Consider the following 27923-nt stretch of genomic DNA (forward strand, 5'->3'; position numbering starts at 1 on the left):
AACTTGATTGTCTACATAACTTATACAAATATTACACAATAACATCATAACCATGCAAAAACAAATGACCCCTGTACAAATTTTGGGTAGAATGCTGGCGCTTGGGTGTACAGTGGGGAGTAGGGGACAGATGAAATAACTTAAACCCAGGCACTCTTACCTACAGCCTGAATGTTTTACTAACTAAAAGACTCCTTGGATAACTTAAATTAAAACCATCAACAACTTCTGATATTCAACCTTAGCTATCAACTTGTCCCATGAAAGCAGGCTGGAAACCTGCCTCAGTCCTTGATGATTTCACCAGCTCAGGTTGGCATGGCACATGTCTCCTATCTAAAGCTTGGGTGAAGATAAAAGGAGAAAACTAAAATGGAGAACATGTTTAGATTCTGTAAACCAGAGTTAGGGGCTACTTTTTACAAATATCAATTCTATTTGTAACTGTATATTCCCTGTTACTTGCCAAAATGAATCACAAACTCATTTGTGGATCCAATCATTTATCCATGTTCACTCTCCCAGACTTTGGGGGGCTTTCCTCAGATCTGGAAACTATTTTTGACAGCTGAGATTTTGTTCTAGACATGGAGTTTAGACTTGAGTTTGAGTTTAGCTTTAGTGTTTAAAGGGTTAAGGATGGGGCAGCCCAGGGTTAAGGGTTAAGGATGGGGCAGCAAAGGTAACATTCTACACTGAGTCTAGCCATGGGGAAAGGACTTTGACAGTGTCTTCCTCAACAGGTTTTGCCATTGAAAGAAACATGAGACATTAAAGCTAAACTCAAACTCAAGTCTAAACTCCATGTCTGGAACAAAATCCCAGCTGTCAAAAATAGTCTCTAGATTTGAGAAAAGCCCTCCAAAGTCTGTCTGGCAGAATGAACATGGATAAATGACTGGATCCACAAATGACTTTGCCATTCATTTTGGCAGTACCAGGAAACAGACAGTCACAAATGGGATTAATATAATGAATGGCAGAGAAATGCTTAAAAAGATTTAAAAAGGAAGTGGTAATATTGATATTGCTACATATTGAACATTTGAACAATGTTTAGACATCAATTTCTGAAAACAAAGACAATGGCTATGAGCAGATAACTCAAAATGAAGAAACATTTATTTTTTGTTTTTTAAGAAAAGGTTAATCACATATTCATAGAGTCAGTTTGTTACTATGGAATCACATATGATGTCATAAATTTGACATTCTAAATGCAAAGCTAGACTGAGCAAGGGAAGTGACAGGAAATGGAGCTGGGGAGACAAAAATGTGGATAACAACAAAAGAATTTCAACAGGTAAAAAAATGAGTCAAACATCTCTCAAACAGAAAAAGGTGAGTGAACCGAGTGTCTTAGAATCTTGCCATGGGGCTGAAGAAATGTGGATATCAGTCTATCATTTGCCTCTGCAAAGGCTCTGCAATGATCAAATAATTTCAGATAATGGCTTCAGGTAGAGGAAAAGAGAAGGAAGAGAATAAAGGCAATGGAAAGAGTAGAGAAAAGGGAGAAGGAGAAATTTAAAAGAAATTAAGACAGCAAAGAAAAAGATTAAAACGTGTAGTATATAAATGATTCCAATAAGTCAGTATTCATTTAGCATATACTCATATGTTAGTAGTAAAAGGTAAAAACAGTGGCTGTCTTTGAAGAATGCAAGGCCTAGTAGGAAAGACAATAGACAAAGGACAACTCATTCCTCTGTAAAAGTATGTACAAAAAGACACAAGCAACACAGGGCAATATTTCACTCTGGGAACTTCCCCCAGGTCACACTGAGCTGGGTTTTGAAGAACACAGGAGAGAAGAGGAGACCATAAGGAAATAAGGCTGGTGTTTGCAGGCAAACACAAGTCACTTGGTATTAGTAGAACATAGTGATAAAGTATAGAGTGAAGGGCATGCAAGTAGCAGGTACACAGGAAAACATCATGAGGCTCCTGGTCAAACCAAGTGAAGAAAGTGTTTATCCAGGAATGAAGCATTACTAGATTTACATCTTGTAAATATTACTCTAAATAAATATGGTGGACAGATCTAGAAGTGGAGAGGATTTAAGGCCATGAAACTTGTTTGAAAGGCTATATTCTGAAAATGTAGTCCCAGGATGGTCAGAGACCTGGAACAAGGCAATGATAATAGAGATAGAAAAAAGGAACTGGATTCAAAATATCATTTGGAATTAGAAGTAAGAGGATATTATGGTGACTGCTATGTATATGTATAAGGGGAGTGAGAGTTGATGAAAAGATTTTAAAATTAGTTCAGGAGCCATACAGCTATGCCATTCTCTCATGCAACTAACATTCTCATGCAACTAACATTGATGAGATTTTTCCTGCGTGCAAAACACAGAGCATAAACGGATGAATATAGACTGCTCTAGTGGATCTTGGTCTAACTTAGAAGTTGTGCTCCTTAAACATATAAATAACACTAATCTTGATCACATTGCAGCTACTTACTTAGCATGAAACAGTTCAAATAATATTCCAATAAGTATCTCCTCCAAATGAAAATGAAAACATAAATATTTGAGTAGAGTTCCATAAAGTGAGTCATCTTCTTGTGCTCTTTTACTTGGTTTTCCCTATCTGTTGTTAATTTGTTGGTAAGAAATCCCTTTCCACTCTAGATCTATGAGTAATTAAATGATAGGAACAGAAGACATGACTTTCAATAAATTTGTATGAGATTAAGGTCCTTATATTTAGAAATCAAACTAATATTGGTGAGGCTAGATCCACAGAAAATTTGAGCTATAGTGATGATGAAAACAAGAAAAAATTGAATTCTAAATGGCAAGGAAAAGTAAGTTCCGTAAGTAGCAAGTTTCAGAGTAATAGAGAAAAAAACCAAACTTATTCTACATAAACAACTTCACAATTCCCTAATATTTCCCATGTTATCAGTCTTTAAACAATAAATGCTGTATATCTCAAATCTATGAACCAACAAATTTCTATATTAAAACTTGTTTATATAGTTCTTTTTAATAAAATATGTGTTACCTTTTACTCATGCTTGTTAGAACAGGGGAAACTAAGGTCTAGAGTTTATACCTTTTTATATTGGCAAATAAATAAATTTTGTGTTTTCTTTATCCTTTTATTCCGAAAGCCAAAGTTCCTAATGCCCTGAGATTAAAAATTAATAAACATTCTTTGTTTCCTTGTCAAGAATGAGCCCAGAATGAGGTCCTCAAAAGAGAGTCTAGAAGCAGAAAAAAGAAAGGAATCTGACAAAACAGGAGTTCGTCTGAGCAATCAGGTGAGCCGATCTCTGTAGCAGAGGTGAGGAAATTAAGGAGCAGAAAGCATAATGGAAAATGTTAGGGGGCAGGGAGTTCTGGGAGAGAAGACCAAGCTGTTGAGAATTGTATTAAGTCGTCCCTAATGTCCTCATGAGGAGGTTAAGGAACTAGGAGAGGTTGGGCCCTGCCTTCCCCTCCATCCGTACCCTAGTGTTCACTTCGAATGTGTGGAACCACAGCAGGCTCCTCTGCTCAGCCTAAACAGAGGGGAGACTGGTCTTTGTTCAAATCAGGGAGGGGAGGGGGTCTGGCCATGGCATTGACCACTTTCTGCACAATCTTTCAGATGAGGCGTGCAGTCAATCCGAATCACTCGCTGAGATGTTGCCCCTTCCAGGGTCACTCGTCGTGTAGACGCTGCCTTTATGCAGCTGAGGGAACAGCCCTTGGCCCCTGCCGCACAATACGTATTTATATTCACATGTGCCTGTTGTGGGAGCAGGGCCAGCAGATCACCATGATGAGGGTGAGCAGAGATCGCACTACTGATTCTGAAGGGGAACCACAGACAATCTGGGTGAGGGGAAGAATATGGCAAATAGAAACTCTTTTACTTTGCTGCTCCGTGGGGTCCTTCATTCTTGTTTCTCCTAAAAGAAAAGCTTGAGGGCTCCATTCCTTTTCAGCAGCTGCCTTAGAGTCCCCCTGCAACCTCAGTGGGGTACCAGTTGCCCTCACCTTTACAGTCTGGTAAAAAATGGTGGATATATTGTTTCAGCATCTGTTAACAGGCTTATCCTCGAGGGAAGAAGTGAGGAAAAGGGAGGAACAATGGTGAACCATACTAATATCCACATAAGAGGAGTCATAGTGAAAAAATATGTTTGCATCTTGGTTTTGGATGCTCTTTCAAGTGGACCCCCACATAGATGCTCCAAACAGAAGTGAGGACTAGACCAGAGTTAGAATAGTACAGAAGAGTTCAGGTTGAGTTAAGAGTCATTGAGACCAGGGATCTTCTCACTGGGTGCTGCTATATTCAGCCTGACATGACTATTCTGCAGGCACATGTATAGAAGGAGTTGGTGATGGGGTTTTACACCGTTGGGTTTCTTCTTTCCATCACAGGGATCACAAGAATCATCACCGCGGAAGACAGACTCTCAAGGGTACCTTGTGCGCAGTCAATGGTCTAGAACATCCCGGAGCCCATCCACCAAGGCTCCATCCATAGATGAGCCTAGAAGCAGGAACACCAGTGCTAAGGTAGAGGTAAAGATGAAAGGGAGGAGTAGATGATAGAATAATAACAATGGTTAACATTTATTGATGCTTTCTACGTGCCAGGCCCTGTTTATGTGCTTTACATGTGTTAGCTAATTTAGCCCTTGGGAGAACTCCCTTCCACCCGTAAATCCCATTTTGCCACTGAGAAACCTGAAGTACAGAGGGAACTTGTTTAAGGTTTCACATTAATAAGTGGTAGCGCTAGCATTAAAACCCAGGGGCTCTAGATATAGAGGCTGCACACTTCCTCCTTCCTTCCTTCATTCAACAAATAGTAATTAACTGTGATTCTCAAAAGAGGGAAGGAAATAGTCACCACAAGAGAAAAAGAGTGTCAGATTGTGTGGCGCTTTGAGTTTTTAATTAGGCCTGACCACATAAGCAATTAAAAAAAAAAGTTAGTTTAGAGATTAAGATTTTGGAAGCAGAGCGAATGACCCAGACCCAGCCACTGGGAAAGCATGCATTCCTACCTAATTCATCATCTCTATCGGATTTGACTCAATCATCTAAACAAAAACATGCTTTTTTGAGTCATGTGTGAAACAATCTGAAATCATATATGGATACCTAATAACTTCTTGCTCACCTTAGTAAAGGAGTTTTTTTCTCTAGAATGGCCCTTTCCTATTTAGGAAGATGATTCTATGTAACTGTGCTTCACTGGCACAAGGAGCTCTGAAGGCCCTGGGGAGATGCTCCAGTCTCCAGACAAGAGACTTTCCCAGCCATCACTGCATCATTCACATGGGGAGCGGGGAGAGACATGCCCTGAGGTGCTATGTAGAGTGTTCTGGTGAGAATGTCTGGCCCACTTTGCTCATGGAGTTAACTGGAAGTCACACACTAAGGCACTGGCCAAGCAAGATCCATTCTGCATGCCCTCTGTCCTACCTGCAGGCCTCTGACTGAGTAGGTATATGCCAAGCAGGGGACAGAACTTTGCAAACCATGTGTCAGCTGCCTAAGGGGGAGGAAGAGGACTGGGTCCTATATACTCCAAACAAATAAAAACGTGTGAAATGCTTATGGGGAAGCTAGGGGAGAATGAAAGCAGACAGTCTCTGTGTCTGTTTAACAGAAATATCAAACAGCTGAGGCCTAGAAATGTCCGGGTCCCTTAAGCCCTACTTAAGGAGCTGAGATGAACCAGCACCCATCAAAGGTCTAGGAATGGAATAGGCAGAAGGGACAGATCCTTGACGGGAGATGGGCAGGCAGGCCTCGACTTCAGACGCCCATTGTCTTGCTGCAGCTCCCCAGCAGCTCCACGAGCTCCCGGACTCCATCCACCTCCCCAAGCCTGCATGACTCCTCACCGCCGCCACTGTCCGGGCAGCCCTCGCTCCAGCCACCCGCGTCGCCCCAGCTGCCCCGGTCGCTGGACTCGCGGCCTCCCACGCCCCCAGAGCCCGATCCTGGCTCCCGGCGCAGCACCAAAATGCAAGAGAATCCGGAGGCCTGCGCCCAAGGCATCGTGCGGGAAATCCGCCAGACCCGGGACTCGCAGCCGCTGGAATATTCGCGCACGTCCCCCACCGAGTGGCAGTCCTCCAGCCAGCGCAGGGGGATCTACCCCGCCTCCACCCAGCTGGACCGCAACTCTCTGTCCGAGCAGCAGCAGCAGCGGGAGGACGAGGACTACTACGAGGCTGCCTGCTGGGCATCCATGAGGTCGTTCTACGAGAAGAACCCGAGCTGCTCGCGCCCCTGGCCGGTGAGCCAGCCCGCCGCCCCTGGCACCCGGGGCGCCCTTCCTTGCAGCCTCTTCCAGCCGCCCTCCTCTCCACTGCGCAGGGAGGTCCTCCCGCTTCTCCTCCCCAAACTTCGGGGAGTCCCAGCCTCAGCTGTCTCCAGCATCCCGCTTCTCCAAGCAGGGGCCCGCTGTCCTACTCTCACCCTACCCTGGAGGAGCCCCAACCCTGTCCTCTTCGTGGCTATGTGACTATCCTCCCGTTGGCGTCCCTCTCTGCAGCCCAAACCCAAGAACGCCATCACCATTGCTCTCTCATCCTGCGCGCTCTTCAACATGGTGGACGGCAGGAAAATCTACGAGGAAGAGGGTCTGGAAAAGTACATGGAGTATCAGCTCACCAATGAGAACGTCATCCTGACCCCGGGCCCGGCGTTCCGCTTCGTCAAGGTATTCTGCAAGCTGTCTTTGGCCCGCCAGGACCCTCGATGGCGAGGGAGGGATCCAGGCCAACCCTTGGGAGGGCATCCAATTTCCCAGATCATTCCTAGCCCACCCTTGTCATTCTTGTCTCCTTCTAGCTGACCCAGGTCAGTTTATGATTTCGCACAGGCTTCCAGACTGTGGAGGAAGGGACTCCAGCCCACAGCCCTAGATTTGGTATGTTAGTCTTCCCTAAGTGAAGTCCTAATCATGAGACCTGTAACAGAAACCTCTCTCCCTCGAAGGAGTGCTAAGAAGCCATAATGAGTTTATGATCCTGAGTAGTAGAAATAAAATGCCATATTACAGTGAAATGAAATTCACGTTAGCTCTTCTGGCCCCAAACATAGCATATTAAGAAAATAAAGATGCCCTTGGCACTTAGGGGTGTGACTTTAATAGAGAAGGTAAGGTTCTCTGCACTTACACTGAAATGTATAGCACTTACAACTTTGATCTGCTTATATAAATATTACACAATAACATCATAACCATGCAAAAACAAATGACACCTCTATAAGTTGTTGGTAGAATGTACTTATGAGACACAGTAAAAGCATGGGCAGGATACATGTTAATACATAAAGTACTCTGACAGAATATATACTAAAATTGGAACAAAACAGAGACGATTTGCATGACCTCTGGGCAAGATGACATGCAGATTCATGAAGCAGTCCATATTTTTCAAAATAAAAAAAACAATCATTAGATGATCAATAAAAGCAGATTTTAAAAATCAATCAAACATAGGGTTAGCCTGACCCTACTCTCTACCTGTCCCCCAGAGATAATTCTAGTGACCCCAAAGTGGAAACAATTTTCAACAAACATTACTCATGTATTGTGAACATTAACTGAGTTCCTATGAATGAGAGGTTGATAATACAGAAATGCATGGGATAAATCTTCCTTAAAGGAGCCAGAATCTCTCAGTGAAGATTCTTCAGAGCTTGAATTTGACTCTGATGAGATGCTTCCTCTCCGGCCTCCCCAGATCCACCCTGCCTGCCCCTCTTTACACACATTCATGTTTGTAACCTGCAGGCACTACAGTATGTCAATGCTAGACTCCGTGATCTATATCCTGATGAACAGGACTTATTTGATATTGTACTGATGACTAATAACCATGCCCAAGTGGGAGTGCGGCTTATAAACAGCGTCAATCACTACGGTAAGTAAAATAAATACCATGTGGAAGACCAGCTCTCCGCTCTGAAAGAGAGAAGCCATGTTATTTTGCTAACTGTGGCTTAACCAAATGCAGTGTCTTTGATACTGACACCCCCTTCTGCGCCAGGAATGTTTATTTGCCTATGTCAGAACAAGAGAGGCCATGTTCATTTTTAACTTCAGCACAGAGTTGGGCTCAAAGCTCTGGACTTAACTTGTCAAGTGTGAATTTCAAAGTCTTAATCCTAGGTCCTGCAATATATTTCTCTGTTGTATGTTTTTCACTTCTGAACTTGACTTCAAGAAGCCGTCAACCCAAAGGCTTTTACTGTGTGATCAAACTTCTTGCTCACCACAGATTTGTGTTAAAGGTTTAAAGGTTTTCACCTCTCCTTTCCACTCTTAAAATCTGATTGTCCCCGGCTGCTCTCTCTCCCCACACATAAAATAATTTACATAGAAAATTTGATTTATTCTAGTCTCTTCAGTGTTTCTATCAGTGTGTTGGGGACTTTAAGAGAAAGTTCCAACTTTTCCTATTATGGAACTACCTGAATTATTTCAGGCACAATTAGCCTATTTTCTAAATGGGTATGTGAAGTTAAAATAACATTTAAATTGGGCATATTTACAAATAATTGAGATATAAGTTATGAGTTTTACTTTATATTATTCTAACTATAAGGCTGGAATCATTGAAGCACATTTTAAAATTTTTTGCCTTTTAAAAGTGCAGTCTTCATAGTGTTATGAAGTAAAAAGAGAAAACATAAAAATTTAACATAGATGAGTGGCATATAGCAATCATCTAGTAAACAACAGCTAGTATTTAACAACACATAGCCTTAATTGATTTAGTAGGTGATTGAGGTCTATCTATCCCTCACCACGCTGACCTATCAAGGCTGGAAGCATAAGAAATCAGTTATTTACCTGTTAATTCTGCTGATGAACTGATTGTGTACAACCTTCTCATGCAGCCTTGTTCATGGAATAAAAATCTTTTGACCCAGAAGAGTTAGTTACTTCCTTCTCTGGGTACTGAAAGCAATTCGTATCTCCATCTGCCAGGGTCTTTATTATAACAAATGTTTTACATGCCAGGCTCCTCAGTGAACTGTGATCTCCTTAAGAAGAGGGATGATGCTTTAATCATTTCTGGAGTCTCAGTGTCACCAAATAATTTCTGGGTGATGAAATTCATATGATTTAGGGATTTGTAGAATACACTTTTGTGCCACATATGCCCAATATTGACATAAGTGAAAAAATGAGAGCATTTTCTAATACCAAAGCAGATACTTCCACCAAGACAGTTAATGGACCTGACCTACTCTCTTGGTCCATACAGATGACAAACAACTAACTAGACACAGTATTCTGCTTTATATCATGTGCAGCTACCCAGTTTATCATATATCTAAAAAAAAAAAAACCTCTGAATGATATTTTATCATATGAATAATCCTATACTTTATATAACTACTGTCACATTGTTGAACATGTTTTGCTTTTATAAATAACCCTAAACTGAGACCTTTCTGTAGAAATCGTTATCAGAATTTCAGAATATTCCTTTTTTTAAAAAAAAGGAATCTTAGGTCAAAAGGTACAAACCGGTTAAAAGCTCTTGATACATATTGCATATCATCAAATCACTTTCTAGACAGCTTGTACCAATGTACACTTTTACCCGTAGTATATGAAGGTGCATATTTTATAAACCTCTTACAAACAGCCAGTGTTTTTTTGTAATTGTTACTGATTTAAAAAAGCATTTGATGTTATATTAATGTTTAATGATGATAATTCACTGTTATATGGCTAAATCACATGTCATGAGGGTTTGGTGTAGAGATTACTTCATTACCTAGGTAATAAGCATATTACCCAATAGGTAGTTTTTCAATCCTCATCCGCCTCCCACCCTCCACCCTCAAGTAGGCCCTATGTCTATTGCTCCCTTCTTTGTGTGCATGTGTACTCAATGTTTAGCTCCCACTTATAAGTGAGAACATGTGGTATCTGGTTTTCTGTTGCTGCATTAATTCACTTAGGATAATAGCCTCCAGCTCCATCCATGTTGCTTCAAAAAAGATGATCTCATTCTTCTTTATGGTTGTGTTCCATGGTATATATGCACTACATTTTGTTTATCCAGTCTATCATCAATGTGCGGCATTTAGGTTGATTACATGTCTTTGCTATTGTGAATGGTCCTGCAATGAAGATATGTGTGCATATATTCTTTTTGTTTTTTTTGAGACGGAATTTTGCTCTTGTTGCCCAGGCTGGAGTGCAATAGCGCTATCTCGGCTCACGGCAACCTCTGCCTCCCAGGTTCAAGTGATTCTCCTGCCTCAGCCTCCAGAGTAGCTGGGATTACAGGCATGTGCCACCACGCCCGACTAATTTTGTATTTTTTTAGTAGAGGCAGGGTTTCCCCACGTTGATCTGGCCAGTCTCAAACTCCCAACCTCAGATCATCTGCCCGCCTTGGCCTCCCAAACTGCTGGGATTACAGGCGTGAGCCACCATGCCCTGCCAGGCATATATTCTTATGGTAGAACAATTTATATTCCTCTGGGTATATACCCAGCAATGGGATTGCTGGGTCAAATGATAATTCTGTTTAAAATTCGTTGAGAAATCTGCAATCTGCTTTCCACACCAGCTGAACTATTTTACACCCCCAAAAGCAGCATATAAGTGTTCGTTTTTAACCACAACCTCACCAGCAGGTCATTTTTTAACTTTTTAATAATAGCCATTCTGACTGGTATGAGATGATAATCTCATTGTGGTTTTGATTTGATTTTCTCTAATGATTAGTGAGGTTAAGCATTTTTTTCATAGGCTTGTTGGCTGCATGTATGTCTTCTTTTGAGAAGTGTCTATTCATGTCATTTGCCCATTTTTTAACGAAGTTTGTTTCTGCTTGTTAATCTGTTTAAATACCTCACAAATTCTGGATTTTTGACCTTTGTTAAATGCATAGTTTGAAAATATTTTCTTCCATTTTATAGGCTGTCTGTTTACTCTGTTGATAGTTTCTTTTGCTATGCAGAAGCTCTTTAGTTTAATTAGCTCCCATTTGTCAATTTTTTCTTGTTGTTGCAATTGCTTTTGGTGTCTTCATCATGAAATCTTTGCCAGAGCCTGTCCAGAATGGTATTTCCTAGGTTTTCCTCTAGGGCTTGGGCTTTGAGTTTTATGTTTAAGTCTTTAATCCATCTTGAGTTAATTTTAGTATCTGGTGAAAGAAAGGGGTCCCATTTCAATCTTTGGCATATAGCTAGCCAGTTATCCCAGCACCATTTATTGAATACAGAGTCCTTTCCCCATTGCATGTTTTTCTTGACTTGGTTGAAGATCAGATGGTTGTAGGTGTGTGGCTTTATTTCTGGGTTTTCTAACCTGTTCCATTGGTCTATGTGTCTGTTTTTATACTGGCACCATGCTGTTTTAGTTATTGTATCTTTGTAGTATAGTTTGAAGTTTGGTTATATAATGCCTCCAGCTTTGTTCTTTTTGCTAAGGTTTGCTTTGGCTATTCCAGCTCTTTTTTGATTCCATGTGAATTTCCAAGTAGTTTTTTCTAATTCTGTGAAAAATGTCATTGGTAGTTTGATAGGAATAGCATTGAATCTGTAAATTGCTTTGGGCAGTATGGCCATTTTAACAATATTGATTCTTCCTATTCATGATCATGGGATGTTTTTCCATTTGTTTGTGCTGTCTTTGATTTTTTTTCAGCAGTGTTTTGTAATCCTTGTAGAGATTTTTCACCTCCATGGATAGCTGTATTCCTAGGTATTTTATTTTTGTGTGTGGTGATTGCAAATGGGATTGCATTCTTGATTTGGCTTTTAGCTTGAACATTGTTGGTATATAGAAATGCTACTGATTTTGCATATTAATTTTGTATCCTGAAACTGCTGAAGTTATTATCAGAGCTAGGAACTTTGGGGCAGAAACTATGGCATTTTCTAGGTGAAAAATCATATCATCTTCCAGTAGAGATAATCTGATTTCCTCTCTTTCTATTTTAATGTCTTTTGTCATTCTCTTGCCTGACTGCTCTGGCTAGGACTTCAAGGACTACATTGAATACAAATGGTGAGAGTGGGCATCCTTGTCTTATTGCAGTTCTTCTAGCTTTTGCCCACTCAGTATGATGTTGGCTCTGGGTTTGTCATAGATGGCTCTTATTATTTTGAAGTATGTTCCTTTAATGCTGAGGGTTTTTTTTTGGGGAGGGGATTAACATGAAAGGATGTTAAATTTTATTGACAGCCTTTTTTGCATCTATTGAGATTATCATATAGTTTTTACTTTTAGTTCTGAACTAAAAGTTTAAGAACTTTTAGTTCTTTTTACTTTTATTTGATGAATCACATTTATTGATTTGTGTATGTTGAACCAACTATGCGTCCTAGGAATAAAGCCTACTTGATCACGGTAGACTAGCTTTTTGATGTGCTGCTGGATTGGGTTTGGTAGTATTTTGTTGAGGACTTTTGCATCTGTGTTCATCAGGGATATTGGCCTGAAGTTTTCTTTTTTCTGTGTCTCTGCCAGGTTTTGGTATCAGAGTTATGTTGACCTCATAAAATGAGTCAGGGAGGAGTCCCTCCTCCATAATTTTTACAATAGTTTCAGTAGGATTCATACCAGTTCTTCTTATATGTCTGGTAGAATTTGGCTGAGGATCCATCTGGTCCAGGGCTGTTTATGGTTGATAGGCTTTTTATTACTGATTCAATTTAGAAACTTGTTATTGGTCAGTTCAGGGTTTCAGTTTCTTCCTGGTTCAATCTTGGGAGGTTATATTTTTCTAGGAATTTATCTATTTCTTCTAGGTTTTCTAGTTTCTATGCATAGAGGTGTCTGTAACAATCTCTGAGGGGTTTTTGTTTTGTTTTACTATTTCTGTGGGGTTGGTAGTAATGTCACTTGTGTCATTTCTGATTGTGTTTATTTGGATTTTTCTCTCTTTTTTTCTTTGTTAGTCTAGCTAGCAGTCTATCAATCTTATTTGTTCTTTCAAATAACAAACTTTTGGTTTTTTGATCTTTTGTATATTTTTTCACATCTCAATTTCATTCAGTTCAGCTCTGATTATGGTTATTTCTTCCGTTAGCTCTAAGGTTAGTTTTTTTCTTTCTTTTTTTTTCTAGTTCCTCTAGGTGTGATGTTATGTTGTTAATTTGTGATCTTTCTAACTTTCAATGAAGGTGTTTCGTGCTATAAACTCCCCTCTTGACAGTGTTTTAGCTATGTCCCAGAGATTCTGGTATGTTGTATCTTTATTATCATTAGCTTCAAATAATTTCTTGATTTCTGCCTTAATTTCATTGTTTACCCAAAATTCATTCAGGAGCAGGTTGGTTGTTTACTTTCCATGTAATTGTATGGTTTTGAGATAGAGCCTTTTCTTTTTTTTTTTTTTTGAGACAGAGTCTTGCTCTTTCACCAGGCTGGAGTGCAGTGGCGCGATCTTGAGAGCCACATCTTAATAGACCTTTACAGTTAGTGAGGAGGCTGTAGTTCAAGAAAAAGTACCCTGTTCTAGCCTAGACAAGAGTCAAACACTTGGGCTCAAGTCTGCTCTATGCATCTAAATCAGTGTGTTAGATAAGTCTTTATGTCTAACTTTCCTTTCCTGTAATGAAGATAATAATACCTTCAGTATGTTTGTGAGAATAAAATGGCATGATCTATGTGAATATACTATGCCCATAAACTGTAATGTACCAAATACAACCACTATTACATAAAATAGTTGAGGAATTTTAAATATTGGTACCATAAGATGATTTTTAAAGTTTATTTCTAAGGTAACTTTCCTTCAGGTTCACAAATAAAGCCAGTTGAATTTACAAATAAACTCAGTTATCTCTAAGGTAACTTTTATTTGGATTTACAGCATTTTGTCTTTAATCTCTGTCATAACAAAGTCTTTCTTGCCTGATCATAGGCTTACTGATTGACCGCTTCTGTCTGACCGGGGGGAAAAACCCCATTGGCTATTTGAAGGCATATCTTACCAACTTGTATATTGCTGCAGATTCTGAAAAAGTGCAAGAGGCAATACAAGAAGGTATTAGTCTGATTTTATTCCTCTAGTTAATAAAGAGGTTTACACTAATGGTGACTTACATTAAGTTTCGCATATGATTATGAGGCTTATGGTCTTGTTGGATATTCTTCTGAAGTTTTTCCACATGGGGCAATACTTAAGTCTGTCCTTTAGAGCTTTGACTTTCCTGGAAATGGACATCCTCAGTAATTGTCCTACAATCCATTTTACATGTTCCATCCCTATAGAAACAGAGGCAGTGCATAGACAACTGTTCTGAGGTCTGTGGTTGTGAAGAGGAGTTGAGCCATCAGGTAATAGCTAGAGAGAAAACATAAGGTCTGGGAGAATTTGTTTTTTTTAATGGTAGAAACTATAACTCATGGACCTGAGAAGAGTATTAATCAGTCTCCATGATCTATCAGGTATTGCCTCTGCGACAATGTTTGATGGAGCCAAAGACATGGCTTACTGTGACACTCAGCTCCGTGTAGCCTTTGATGGGGATGCTGTCCTCTTCTCTGATGAGTCTGAACATTTTACCAAGGAGCATGGGCTGGACAAATTCTTCCAGTATGATACATTATGTGAAAGTAAGCCTCTTGCTCAGGTAGGTTCAATGAGTGCTAATTAATTTTTATGTACTTATTTATTTTCTAATATATAAATATCAATATTGGTCCATTCTGATGAATGTTTAAGTTATTCTAGGCAGGGCACTCCTTCTTACTGTCTTATCTTTGGAGCTTTCTCTCTTTCTTTCATGAATGGCTCACTTTGATGCATTCACTGCTGACAACTTTATTTTTAATTTTAACATTATTTTATCTATCCTTTTGGAAATACTTGCATGATCTTCCCATGATAAGAAGTCTGCCCTCTCCAAATTGGGAGTAACAGGAAATACTGCTTATCAATAAGCCATTTCTACATAATAAATTCTCAAAATAGTAGGGTCATTTCCAATAGATTAGAGTAAGCATTTGTTGAATCTCTGTCCTTGACTTCAAACTCAAGAAAGGCATCGCTTAATTGAGAAAATATGCACAACTAAGAACTTGAATCAAATAATGATCCTCAAACAAGTGCAAATTATGAATATGTAATCAAACTGAAACTATTTAGATTGTTTTGGATTAGTGCTGTTGAGTACCTTTCAATCCATCCATGAACTGAAGTGTTAAAATCAAGGTCAAAAATGAACAGAACCTATAACTTTTGAACAAAAGGAAATCTGAAATCAAAATGTCACTTAATCTGAATCTAAACTGATAGGTCTTTTAATTTTATTCTATCAATTTTCCCAAGAAATTTAATTGTTCTTTTTCTCAGTTCTTCCTGAACTTAAGTTAAACTTAAATATTGTTATTTTTATATAAATTCATAAAAGTATGAATAGACTAATTGAAAGTTGAAAAGTTTTTCTACTTAGTCACCTCTCATTAAAGCAAGCAATATTTAAACTATGGGAGTGTGTGTTCAACTTCATATTCTCTTTCTAAATAGCTCCTTTGGAAACCCTGACCTAGTGTTATAAAGTTCTGTATTAACAAAGCTTACTATTAAGAAAATTCTTTGTTATATTTTATATCAGTCTACTCTGCTGAAATTCAGAGCCTTTCACCATTATTGAAATGTGGAAATCCTCCATAAAAAGAACACTTAAACAAAAACATTTCAAAGAAAGCATTACTTCCAGACAAATGTTAAAGTAGTATTTTCCCATCTGAAGTAAATAATCTAAATTTCTTTTAGATTTTACATTTTTCAGTTCTTTTCTCATTTTGTACTTTGTTCTTTTTTTCAGCTTTATTGAGTTATACTTAATTTTTAAAAGTTGCACATATTTAATATATACATTTTGATGAATTTGGACATATACATAACACTCATGATACTGTCACTACAAATAAGGTAATAAACACATCCAGCACTCTCCTTGTCTTTTAAAATTTTTTTTGTATTTTGCTAAGAATACTTAGCATAAGATCTATCCACTTAACAAGTTTTTAAGTGTACAATACCATATTGTTAACTATAGGCACTACATTGTACAGCAGATCTCTAGAATTTATTCATCTTAGCAGATCTTCCAGGTCTCATCCATTTTGTTACAAATGGTAGTATTTCCTTCTTTTTAAAGGCTGACTAATATTATGTTGTGTCTTATCCCACATTTTCTCTATCCATTCCCCTGATGATGGACATTTGGGTTATTTCCAAATATTGGCCATTGTGAATAATGCTGTAGTAAACACTGCAGTTTACATAGCTCTTTCAGATCCTGCTTTCATTTCTTTTGGATATATACTCAGCAGTGGGATTACTGAATCATTTGGTAGTTGTTCTATTCTTAGTTTTTGGAAAAACTTCCATTCTGTTTTCTACAGCGGCTATACCATTTTACATTTCTGCCCACAGTGTATAAGGGTTCCACATTCTCTACATACTCCCCCAGCATTTGGTATCTTTGTTTTGTTTTGTCTTCTATAATAACCTTCTTGACTGGTAAAATTTGATATTGGATTGTGGTTTTTATTTGGATTTCTCTGATGATTAATGTGTTGAGTACCTTTTCATATACCCATTGACATTTGTATGTGTTCTTTAGAGAAATGTCTATTCAAGTCCTTTGCCCATTTTTAACCAGCTTAATTTGTTTTTATTTTGCTGTTGAGTTGTAAGAATTCCTTGCATATTTTGGAAATTAACCCTTATCAGATGTATAGTTTGCAAATATTTTCTCCCATTCCATAGGGTGCCCTTTCACTCTGTCGTTTCCTTTGCTTTGCAGAAACTTTCTAGTTTTATGTATTCTCACTTATTTTTGCTCCTTAAATTGCCTTTTTCTCCCATTAAACAATTAAAATTGTGAATCCCAACCCTACTTATTGCAGGAATACTCAACACATTTCTAGTATACATGCTTTCCTTTATTATGCAGTACTTCTGCCAGTTTAAAAAACATGCCATTTTTTTACATGAAAAAGATGATTTTCCATAAAGGCCAGAAGGCCTTGCTGGGTGTGTTCCACTGATGAGAAAGAATGTATGAGGTACAACTCCTACTGAAGACATTCAAGTATGTTGCTAGTAGGGTGTTGGTTTGGTCATGACAGTATCTTAATTTTGTCAAATGGAAGAGGTCTGAAAGTCACCAGCAAATGGGACAGCTGGAAAGGATTAATTTAAGTCCGAATGTAGTTTATGAGCCTCCAATCTCCAATGTAGTACAGTGACAAGTAACTGATATCTCCTGATTTGATCCCTATCTCTTGTCTCACCATTCTGGAATAATGGTCTCTAAGTGTGTGTGTGTATGTTTGTGTGTGTGTGTGTGTGTATCAGAATTTTTGAGGTATATTTATATAGAGTAAAATTTATAATTTTAAGTGGATAATTTTGTTTTAACAAATATATATAATTGTGAAATAACCACTAACATAAAAATACATACTCAACAGTTTCATTAAATCACTAAATTCCCTCATGCCCCTTTCGAGTCATCCTACTACCCTATCTCCACACCCCATCAACCACTGATTTCTTTTTCTATAGTTTTGCCTTTTCCAGGTGTCACATAAATGGAATCATACACAATGCAATCTGACTTCTTTTATTTATCATAGCATAATGCAAGTCATTGCATGTATCAGTACTTGGCCCCTTTTTATTGCTGAGTAGTATTCTATTCTGTGGATGTACCACATTTTCTTTATCATTTACCTGTTGAAGGAGTAGGTCATTTCTAGTCTTTGACATTTATAAATGAAGCTACTTTTAAACATTTGAATACAAACTTCTGTGTAAATATAAGATTCCATTTCATTTTTAAATACCTAGAAGTGGAATTGCTAGGTCACGTGATAAATAGTGTATGTTTTATTTGATGAGATACAGTCAAATTATTTTCCCAAACGACATAACATTTTGCATCTCTAAAAGCAATGCATGATTTTGTTGCTTTGCATTGTTGCTGGCCTTTGGTAGTATTCAGTATTTTTCTTTTCTTTCTTTCTTTAAGCAATTTTAGTGTTGATAAAAAAATTATCTCATTGTAGTTTTGGCTTCATTTCTTTAATGACAAATGTTACTGAGCATCTTATCGGTGCTTTTTTCCATCACATATCTTCTTTGGTGAAGTACCTGTTCAAATATTTTCCTTATTTTATTGGGTTTTTGGTTTGTTATCAACTTCTGAGAGTTCCTCATATGTTTTGGATACTCATCCTTTATCAGGTGTGTGTTTTACAAATATCTTCTCTCAGCCTGTGCTTGTCTTTCATTCTAACATCTTTCAGTGCTTTTCAGTGAGCAGAAACTTATAATTTTGATGAAGTCAGATTTATCAATTTTTTTCTCTTAGAAATTGTGCTTTTAATGTCATATATAAGAAATCTTTGCCTAATCCAAGGCCACAAGGATTATCTCCAGACTTTTTATATAGAAATTTTATGGTTTTAGGTTTCTTACTTAGGATTATCATCTATTTTGAGTCAATATGGTATTTGTGCAAAGCACAAGTTGTGGTTCATTTTTCCTGCTTATCCTAATTTCCTGGATATCTTAATTGTTCAAGCATTATTTGTTGAAAAGGGTGACTTTCTGCCTTGTTCCTTTAATACAGATATTCATCCTTTTATCAATATTACATTGTCTTGATTATTGTAGTTTTATAGTAGTTCTTTTTTTTTTTTTTTTTTTTTTGACAGAGTCTCGCTCTGTCGCCCAGTCTGGAATGCAATGGCATGATCTCGGCTCACTGCAACCTTCGCCTCCCAGGTTCAAGAGATTCTCCTGCCTCAGCCGCCCGAGTAGCTGTGACTATAGGCACCCACCACCACACCCAGTTAATTTTTGTATTTTTAGTAAAGAGTAAAATACCATATTGGCCAGGCTGGTCTCAAACTCCTGACCCGCCTCAGCCTCCCAAAGTGCTGGGATTACAGGCATGAGCCACTGCACCTGGCTATAGTATTTCTTAGGACCAGGTGGTGTGAATACTTCAACTTTGTTAAAATTAACATATATATATATATATATATATATACACAGAGAGAAAGAGAGAGAGAGTACAGTCTGATTCCCTTGCACTTTCATATAGATTTAAGAAGTTTATTTCTGGGGGAAAATTTTTTACAAGAATTTTTTATTTTTATTTTATTTATAGCTAGATCTTGGGATAATAGATATCTTAACAATATTAAGTCTTTCTGTCCATGGACATGGTATTTCTCCTCTCCTCATTTATTTAGATCATTTAAATTTTTTTTAGTCTTTTGTAGGTTTTAGCACACAGATATTACATTTTTTTATTTATACCTATGCATTTTGTAATATTTTGGTACTATCATAAATGGTACTTTAAAAATCCTTACTGTCCAATTATTTATTGCTAATACATAGAATCACAATTGGTTTTTGTATTCTGCAACCTTGTTCAATTTTCTTGTTAGTTCTTGCAACAATTTTGTAGACTGAGATTTTCTAAGTCAACAATAATGCTGACTGTGACTAAAGACAGTTTTATTTCTGTGTTTCCATGCTGTATATCTGTTATTTATCATTCTTGCCTTTTTACCTTGCTAGTACATCCAGTACAATGTTCAGAACAGTGATGAGGGTGGACACCCTTGCCATATACCCAGATCTTAGGGGGACATCAATCTTTCACTCTTAACTGTTATCCATTGGTCTTTTCTAGATGCCTTTTGTCAGGTTGAGGGAGTTACCTTCTCTTTCTAGCTTTTTGGGAGTTTTTATAATAAATGAAGGTTGAATTTTGACTAATGCCTGATTTGCATCTATTAGAGAAAAAACATGTGGTTTCTCTCCTTTAGTCTGTTGTTATGTAAATTACATTAATGGATTTGTAAAAGCTGAGGCAGCTTTGCATTGTTGGTATTAATTCAAGTTGGTCATGTGGTATTATCCTTTTCATATATCGCTGAATCCAATTTGTTAATATTTTGTATTATTTATTCATTTATGTATTCATGTTCATCCTCTACAGTTTTCTTCTCTTGTAATATCTTAATCTGACTTTAGTAACAGGGTAGTACTAACCTCATAAAATGTGATACAAACTATTTAAAATGTTTGGTAGAATTTTTCAGAGAAGCCATCTGGGTCTGGACTTTTTTCTTTGTTGGAAGGCTTTTAACTACTGATTCAATTATTTTGATAGCTATAGAACTTCCATTTTTCTTTTTCTTCCTTTTCTCATTCTTTTCTTCTCTCTGTTTATGAGCTTGCATTTTTCAAGGAATTTGTTCATTTAAATAATTGAATTTATGGACATAAACTTTTAGAGTGTTTTATTAATATGTTTTTAACATTTGTAGGATCCTTAGTGATGTGTCCCCACTTTTATTTCTGATACTAGTAATTTGTGTCTTTTCTTTTTTGTTGTTGTTTTTCTTGGTCAGTTTGGCCAGAGGTAAATCAATTTTCCTGAGCCAGCTGTTCCTAAGTTTTCAAATGTGGAAGCTGAGACTGTTAATTTGAAACCTCTCTTCTTTTCTAATATAAGCACTTAATGCTATAAATTTTCCTCTAAACACTGCTGTAGTTGCATCCCACAAATTTTGATAGATGATTTTTTTTATTCAATTCAAAATATATTTTTTAAATTTCTCTGTAATTTCCTCTTTGAAGGAAATAGGTTAGAAGTAGGTTATTTAATTATCATATATTTGGAGTTTATTCAGGTATCTTTCTATTGTTGAAACAAAGCTTAACTCTGTTGTGATTAGAAAACATATTTTGTATCTCAATTATTTAAATTTGTTGTGGTATGTTTTATGCCCAGAATATGGTCTATCTTGATGAATATGTCATGTGTATTTGAAAAGAATATTCTGTTGTCATTAAGTATTCTATAAATGTCAATTAGAGTATGTAAATTAATTCAGGTCATATTGCTTGGGTTTTTTATATTGTCAGTAATTTTCTGTCTACTTGCTTTATGTACTATTGAGAAGGCAATGTTGAAGTCTCCAAATATATTTGAGAATTTATCTATTTATCCTTTCAATTTTATCAGTTTTGTATCATGTATTTTGAATCTCTGTTTTTAGGTGCCCACATATTTAGGATTATTATATTGTCTTAATCTTAATTAATATCTTTTCATTATGTAATATTCATCTGATACTCATATAATCACTCCAGCTTTTTTGGGGGGGCTAATGTTGGTATGATATGATTTTTCTATACTTTTATCTATGTCTTTATATTTAAATTGTGTTTATATTTAACTTATTTTTCTTATAGATATTACAGTTGGTGCTGCTATTTTATACAATCTGGCAATCCCTGTGTTTTAATTGCTATTTTTAGGACATTTAAATTTAATGTGATCATTGCTTTGGTTGGATTAAAATCTACTATCTTCCTATGTTTTTTCTGTGTTCCAACGGTTCTTAGTCCCCTTTTTCTTTTCTTTTTTCCCCTATTTACTTACAGACTTATTGTGTGTTTTTACGTTCCATTTTATCTCCACTATTGGCTTATGACTCATTTAAAATTTTTTATTAGTTACTCTAGTGTTTACAATATACAACTTTAAGTAATCACAGTCTATTGTCAATGTTATACTCTACAACATCATATGTACTGTAAGAACCTTGCAACAACGAACTGCCAAACTCTCCCTCTCATGTTTTGTGCTACAGTTGTCATATATTTTTATTTCATCTATGCTATAAACTCTCTATACTTTGCTACTGTGAACCTCAAAAATCTGAAACAGGTCTCAGTTAATTTAGAAAGTTTATTTTGACAAGGTTGAGGATACGCATGCATGGCACAGCCTCAGGAGGATCTGACGACATGTGACCAAGGTGGTCAGAGCACAGTTTGGTTTTATTCATTTAAGGGAGATATGAGATATTAATCAACATATATAATATGAACATTGGTTCGGTCTGGAAAGGCAGGACAGCTTGAAGCAAAGGTAGGAAAACTCCAAGCGGGTTTGAGTTTCTGATTAGCCTCTCCAAAGGAGGCAATCAGATATGTAGTTATCTCAGTGAGCATAGGGGTGACTTTGAATAGAATGGGAGGCAGGTTGTCTCTAAGCTGTTACAGGCTTGACTTTTCCCTTTAGCTTAGTGACCTGGGGACTGCAACATTTATTTTTCTTTTCCACTACTATTTCTGTTTTTGGCAATTAAATACCGTCTAGTAAATAAGGATGAGGCAAAAATATGTATTTCATATTCAAATTCCTTTTAATCATTTTCAGAGATCTTCCTTTCTTTGTGTAGATCAGGTTTTTCTCTGTTATCATATTCCTTCTGCCAGGAGATCTTTTGTTTTATTTTGTTTTGTTTAACATTTCATGTCGTACAAATCTACTGGTACTGAATCTCTGTTTTTCTTTGCCTAAAAAGTTTTATTCTTATTTAGTTTTTAAAACAATATTTTATTTTTACTGAATGTAGTATTCTGGGTATACTGTGTGTTTCTCCCAGCACTTTAAAGATGCTCTTCCATTGTCTTCTCATTTGTATAGATTTTGATGACAAATGTTATGAATTTTGTATCTTTGGTCCTTAGTATGTAATGTGTCTATTTTTGTCTGGCTGCCTTCATAATTGTCTATATTTCCTTTGGTTTGAATATGAGAGGGGAGTGTGTGTGTGTGTGTGTGTGTGTGTGTGTGTGTCCCACAGCATTTCAATGCTCTGCTCTTCTTTCCCCACTCTTTTTTTCTCTTTCTCTTTTCAGTTTGGGCAATTTCTATTGACCTGTCTTCAAGTTCACTCATTATTTCTTTAGCTGTGTTGAGTCTACTGACACATCCATTAGGCACTCTCTATATAGTTCCATTCAACTCTTTTCATTTCAATCTCTTCGCCAAAATTGCTAGTCTACTCATGTATGGTATCCACCTTTAAAGTAGACATTTAAAGATATTAATCACAGTTATTTTCAATTCCCTCTGTTATATTTGTGACACTTGGGTCATTACTAAGTCTAGTTCTTTTAATTTCTCCTAAAAGTAGATTGTTCATTTTGTTTTGTTCTGTTTTACTGTGGGACTAGCAATTATTGTGATAGATTGAATCAATCAAATCAAGTATTAAAGTTGTTTTAGGTTTTGTGGTTGCTATGGTTATCTTCATGGCACCACAGGATCCAAGTTTGTCTGGTATCAACTTTGTTCTTAGGGTGCAAACTGGCTTACCAGAGGGTTTTTCTCAAGATTTCTAGTCGACTTTCAGCAGCAGGCCTTCCCTGTGTGTCTGCTGCAGAGAAGGTCTCCTCATTCTTACCCCTTCCCAGCTATTTCTTCTATCTTCCTAGGGCTTAGGGATGAACATCCTGGATCTTGCCATGCCCCAGTGATAGCCAATATCTAATGGTACCAATCCTTGATAGTCTCTTATCCTCCCAAAGTTAGAATGTTTTCTTCTGTAACAGTGGATCTTTACTCATGCCCTGGAGGATAACACTGTTTGAAGCTCTTCTAACAGTCTAGGCTCTTTGTTCCTGAGGGTATAAGCAACTAGGCGGAGTTTTAGTCTTTGCCCCCAGTGGCAGCGGCTCCCCTCCTCCACACCTGTGCCATCAAGGATGGCTTTATTCTATCACCCCACTGCCTGCAGTCTTTGTCATCAGCATCTAGTGAAGTCCATGGAGAAAAGCCCAAAAGAGAGTGTGTAATTCTTGTGCCTGTGGATCCTAGGGCTTCTATGCTCTCTCATTGGTGGACCCCAGTTCTTTGTCAATGTCTTTTTGAAATTACTTGAATTGCTTGTACTTGCTTGTATGGAAGCTGGTATAACTTTCTTCAACACTCTACCAAAAGTACACAGTTCTTGCACTCCATGTCTTCTTGAAGATGACTGTTTTTCCCTAGTTTTCATGCTAGGTGGTTACCCTGCAATCTCAGCTCTTTGATGGGCTCAAGAAAAGTTATTTTTTAGATTGGAGTTTTCTTGTTATTAGGGTGGGAGTAACAGTCTCTCCCTAGTATTTGCTTTTTGTAAGTTTCCCTAGTATTGTTATATTTTTATTGATAAATTATATGCTGTACTACTGTGCAAATATATAAATTATAAAACATACCCCAATATAGAAGTAAAAGAGAATGAGATGGGTACTTGGTTTGAATGTGGTGACATAACTCAGCATTCTCTGTTTCTTCCATTTGGAAATCATCCAAAAACAGCAAGGGAAACTGTGCCCCTCTGTGTTTTAAAGACTAACTGCAATGAGGGTGGTTCCTGCCAACAGTCACTATGAGTTTGCTGCTTTTGTCATAAAAACAGTCCCAGTTTTTTCACCTATATGTATGGCCTCTTACCGTGAGAAAGCAAATTTACTTGTTTTTTTCTAAGATATACAATCTTAAAGAAAATTTAAGCAAATGGTTACACAATAAGTCATGTTTACAGAAAACTGTTTGTTTCCATGACAGCAAAGAAGGGAGCCTTTGAATCATGAAAACAAGTCAGTCTCAAAATACTACCCTTGACCTTCCCCTAGAAACCCACCAATTATCCCAAGAAAAACCAGTCTACTTCAGTATAAGTAATAATAAAAAGAGAGCTGACATTGAATACATTCAAAGATACTATGAGAAAAAGGCAGATTAAAAAAGAAAAAAATCAAATAACAGATGAAGAGCTCTTACAAGAAAAAGTTGACATAATACAGATAATTATGACTGAACATTTGCCATGACTTTTAAAGACTTAAAGCAAGATCATAAAGTAAAAATGCAATAGTCAAGGAAGAGACGATAAAATGTGAAAGTTATAGAATGCTGTAAATCTTTCCTCCCTTCCAATAGAGTTATTACCCATCTGTTACTGTTAAAAATACAATTACATATAGAAAAATGACAGAAATAGATAACAGGTAAAGAAGACCCAGCATATGCCTAAGTAGAATCCCTGAAGAAAAACTTTAAAATCATGTTGGGGGAGGGGGACTGATGTTAAATATAAAGATGCAAATTAATGTAAAAATATAAATTAAAAACTGCTAAATTATCAAAAGATGTTTATATATATTAAATGATTAAAATATTAAAGATTAAAAGCCCATATTGTATGACAGAGGTATAGAATCAAAATGACCATCACTGAGACATGGCCTAGTGAAATTACTGGGCTTCAAAATGAAGAAATAATTATCTGGGCTGCCTACTCATATAAGTGGTGGAAGAGGTGGCATGGCAATCAAGAGGCCCTCAAACTTCTCAAGAGCAGCATTCAAAAGCAAAAGACAGTGGAACACTACTTATAAGATCTTGTGGAGAATCTTATATGTAAATCATGGATTCTATATCTAGCCAAAAGTTTATTCAAGGACAGAGGAAATAGATATATAGTTGAGAATATACTATATTCTCAGGGATTATTACCATAAGATGTTTTTGAGAAAATCAGTACTACAGGACAAATTTCGGCCAACATGCAGAGGACTAGAAGCACAAAGGCACAAATGGTCATATAATATACTTAACCATAGAATTAAAACTAAAACAACTGTACAAATGAACAAATTTGTATGATGTACAAATTATGTAACTAACAAAAAATGGAAAAATATGGGGAAAGAAGGTCTACGGAAGAAGTATGCTGGAATTTTCAGTTACAATAGCCAATCAAAGGATGAAATGTAAACTTGATAAAAAGAAATAAAACAAAATGTAATAATGCAAAAGAAACACCAAGGAAAAGTAAATAAATGACTAAAATTAGATGGTGGAGAAGAAATAGAGGACTACAGAGACACTGAAGAAATGCCCTGCTTTCATTATTTCTCGTTATGAAGAATAATAGATCTGGGATTCTTTTTAAAATAGAAGACTGAGGGTACTATAAAAGGTTATAGTTGTAAAGGTAATTTATAGAAGGAAATAATGTAAACCTTCTTAAATGTCAGAAGAACCACCCATACACAACTACAAAGAAGAAAGACACAGATTATTGAACAATCCTTTAAAAATTTTAAAACATGGAAAATGCAATAAAAACCATAAGACAGAAACAATCTCAAGTATATTTGTAATATGAATAAATGTAAATGAACAAAAACTTAACTATTGTTTTAAAAAATAAGATTTTCAGGTTGTATCACATAGCAAAATCCAATATTAGGCTCTATACAAGAGATACTAAAACTAAGTGTTTGGAAAGGTTAAAAATGAAAGACACAGTTAGATTCAAGCCAAACAGCATTAAACTAGACAAAAGCATATACTTCATAAAGTTAAAATGCACAATTCACAAAAAGCAAATTAAAAGAGTAGTGCTTTGGTAACTAATTAGAGTTTATTTAGAGTGACCCTCTATTCCAGCTTACCATGGATAGTTTATGTCTGTTGTCCTGGCTTAAGTATTTATTGAACATTCTTTCATACCTAAAGTATATAGGTTTACATGTTAAATAATATGGTCATTTTAGGCACATTCCAGGAATGCAAGGATGGTTCTATATCAGAAAACATATTCACATAAATTCCTATCAAGTTTTAGCATTTTGCCATCAGCTTCATAACACTGCATGTCATGCTGTATTATATCCTTTGTATTGTATCGTATCATATAGGTCTCTGCTTTTTAGCATTCACTTTCTTTGGCTCACTGTATCACAGCTGTGATATATGTTCCTTTTACAGGGTCCCCTAAAAGGCTTTCTGGAAGATTTAGGCAGACTGCAAAAGAAGTTCTACGCCAAAAATGAACGGTTACTTTGTCCTATCAGGACCTACCTGGTTACAGCTAGGAGTGCAGCCAGTTCAGGCGCCCGTGTGCTGAAGACCCTTCGACGCTGGGGTCTAGAGATAGATGAAGCTCTTTTCCTTGCTGGAGCCCCCAAAAGTCCCATCTTGGTGAAGATCCGGCCCCACATCTTCTTTGATGACCACATGTTCCACATTGAAGGGGCACAGAGGTTAGGTTCCATCGCAGCTCATGGCTTTAATAAAAAATTCAGTAGTTAGGGGCAGGGAGGAGAAATAAAGTGGTGATAGTCTGGTGTTACAGAAGCCACTTCTTTTGGCTCTCTAGGATAATTAGATAGGTATTTCAGAAAATTGGACCTTAAAACTTTGCTTCTTTGGAAAGGTTTTCTCCTGATTTTTTGGAAAACCTTTTGAACCCTCAAGTTACCATCAAACTACTTCTCTTTGAACTACCAATACTGTTGAATGCCATTACACCTATCTCTGTGTAAGTCATAATGATGACTCTTTAGGATAAGTTTAGAACTTGAATATTTGCATGCTTAAGGCACTGTTTTAGAAGCTTACTTAGTTTTATAAAGCACTGCTCATTTTTGGATGTTTGTAGATAACAATGAATTGTTACCCATCAGCATTGTAGAATAGTGTCTTCAAAGGCAGAAGGAGTATGGTTAAGCACACTCTTGAAAACTGGAGCTTTGTATTCTGTGACTGCTATGGCTAGCTTTGTAACCAAAGCAAAATGAGAATTTCACTCTACCTGCATGAGTATAACAATTTTGATACTGCTCATTTAGAAATAAATCATCTGGTTGTTCCTCCAGGGTACTTTCTAAGATAAGCCTTAAACAGAAACCCCTAAGAAAGGTTCTCTGAAAATTATTTGGTGGGTTAAATGCCTCTGGTCCACAGAGTTTCATATTTGAAGTCTCCGGCTTTGGGCCTGGCAGGCTGGCACATCCATATTTGTATGGAAAAAAAAAAAAAGACCCTACGCTACCACTTCAAAAAGTGACATGAAGTGTAGTATCCTGGCCCTTCATTGTCATTCTCTCATGATTTTTGTTTTGTTTTCAACAAAAATTGGTTGGTCATTAAATATATCATATGTTAGGCACAGTGACCTGGTTATTTTCACATGTTACTTCATTTTCTTATCAAATTAAATGTTTGTGACATAGTATTATTATTACCTTCCTTTTTATCAATGAGGAGCCTAAGATTCAAAAAGATTAG

The 27923-nt window shown here is 36.9% G+C and overlaps 1 protein-coding gene and 1 non-coding gene across 7 annotated transcripts; both read left to right on the forward strand.

Moving 5' to 3' along the window:
• Nucleotides 1-651: 651 nt before the first annotated feature.
• On the forward strand, nt 652-27810 carry NT5C1B (5'-nucleotidase, cytosolic IB). 6 transcript variants are annotated; one of them, XM_009442053.3, is made up of 10 exons: nt 665-1341; nt 3188-3277; nt 3607-3786; nt 4389-4526; nt 5803-6264; nt 6523-6690; nt 7771-7900; nt 13880-14002; nt 14407-14591; nt 26622-27810. In XM_009442053.3, exons 1-10 carry the CDS (start codon nt 1312-1314, stop codon nt 26943-26945), a joined length of 1830 nt encoding a protein of 609 aa, XP_009440328.2. In that variant the 5' UTR covers nt 665-1311; the 3' UTR covers nt 26946-27810. The 6 variants fall into 6 exon arrangements, with proteins under 6 accessions (XP_009440329.2, XP_009440328.2, XP_009440330.2 ...); XM_063790097.1 differs by having other exon boundaries at nt 1211-1341; nt 3607-3837; XM_525698.6 differs by having other exon boundaries at nt 1211-1341; nt 4389-4532.
• On the forward strand, nt 7310-7411 carry LOC112208216 (U6 spliceosomal RNA). Its single transcript, XR_002942640.1, has one exon. It is a non-coding gene; the product is annotated as a U6 spliceosomal RNA (small nuclear RNA).
• Nucleotides 27811-27923: the final 113 nt, after the last annotated feature.

Source organism: Pan troglodytes, chromosome 12, assembly GCF_028858775.2.
Source record: "Pan troglodytes isolate AG18354 chromosome 12, NHGRI_mPanTro3-v2.0_pri, whole genome shotgun sequence".
NCBI classification, from domain to species: domain Eukaryota; kingdom Metazoa; phylum Chordata; class Mammalia; order Primates; family Hominidae; genus Pan; species Pan troglodytes.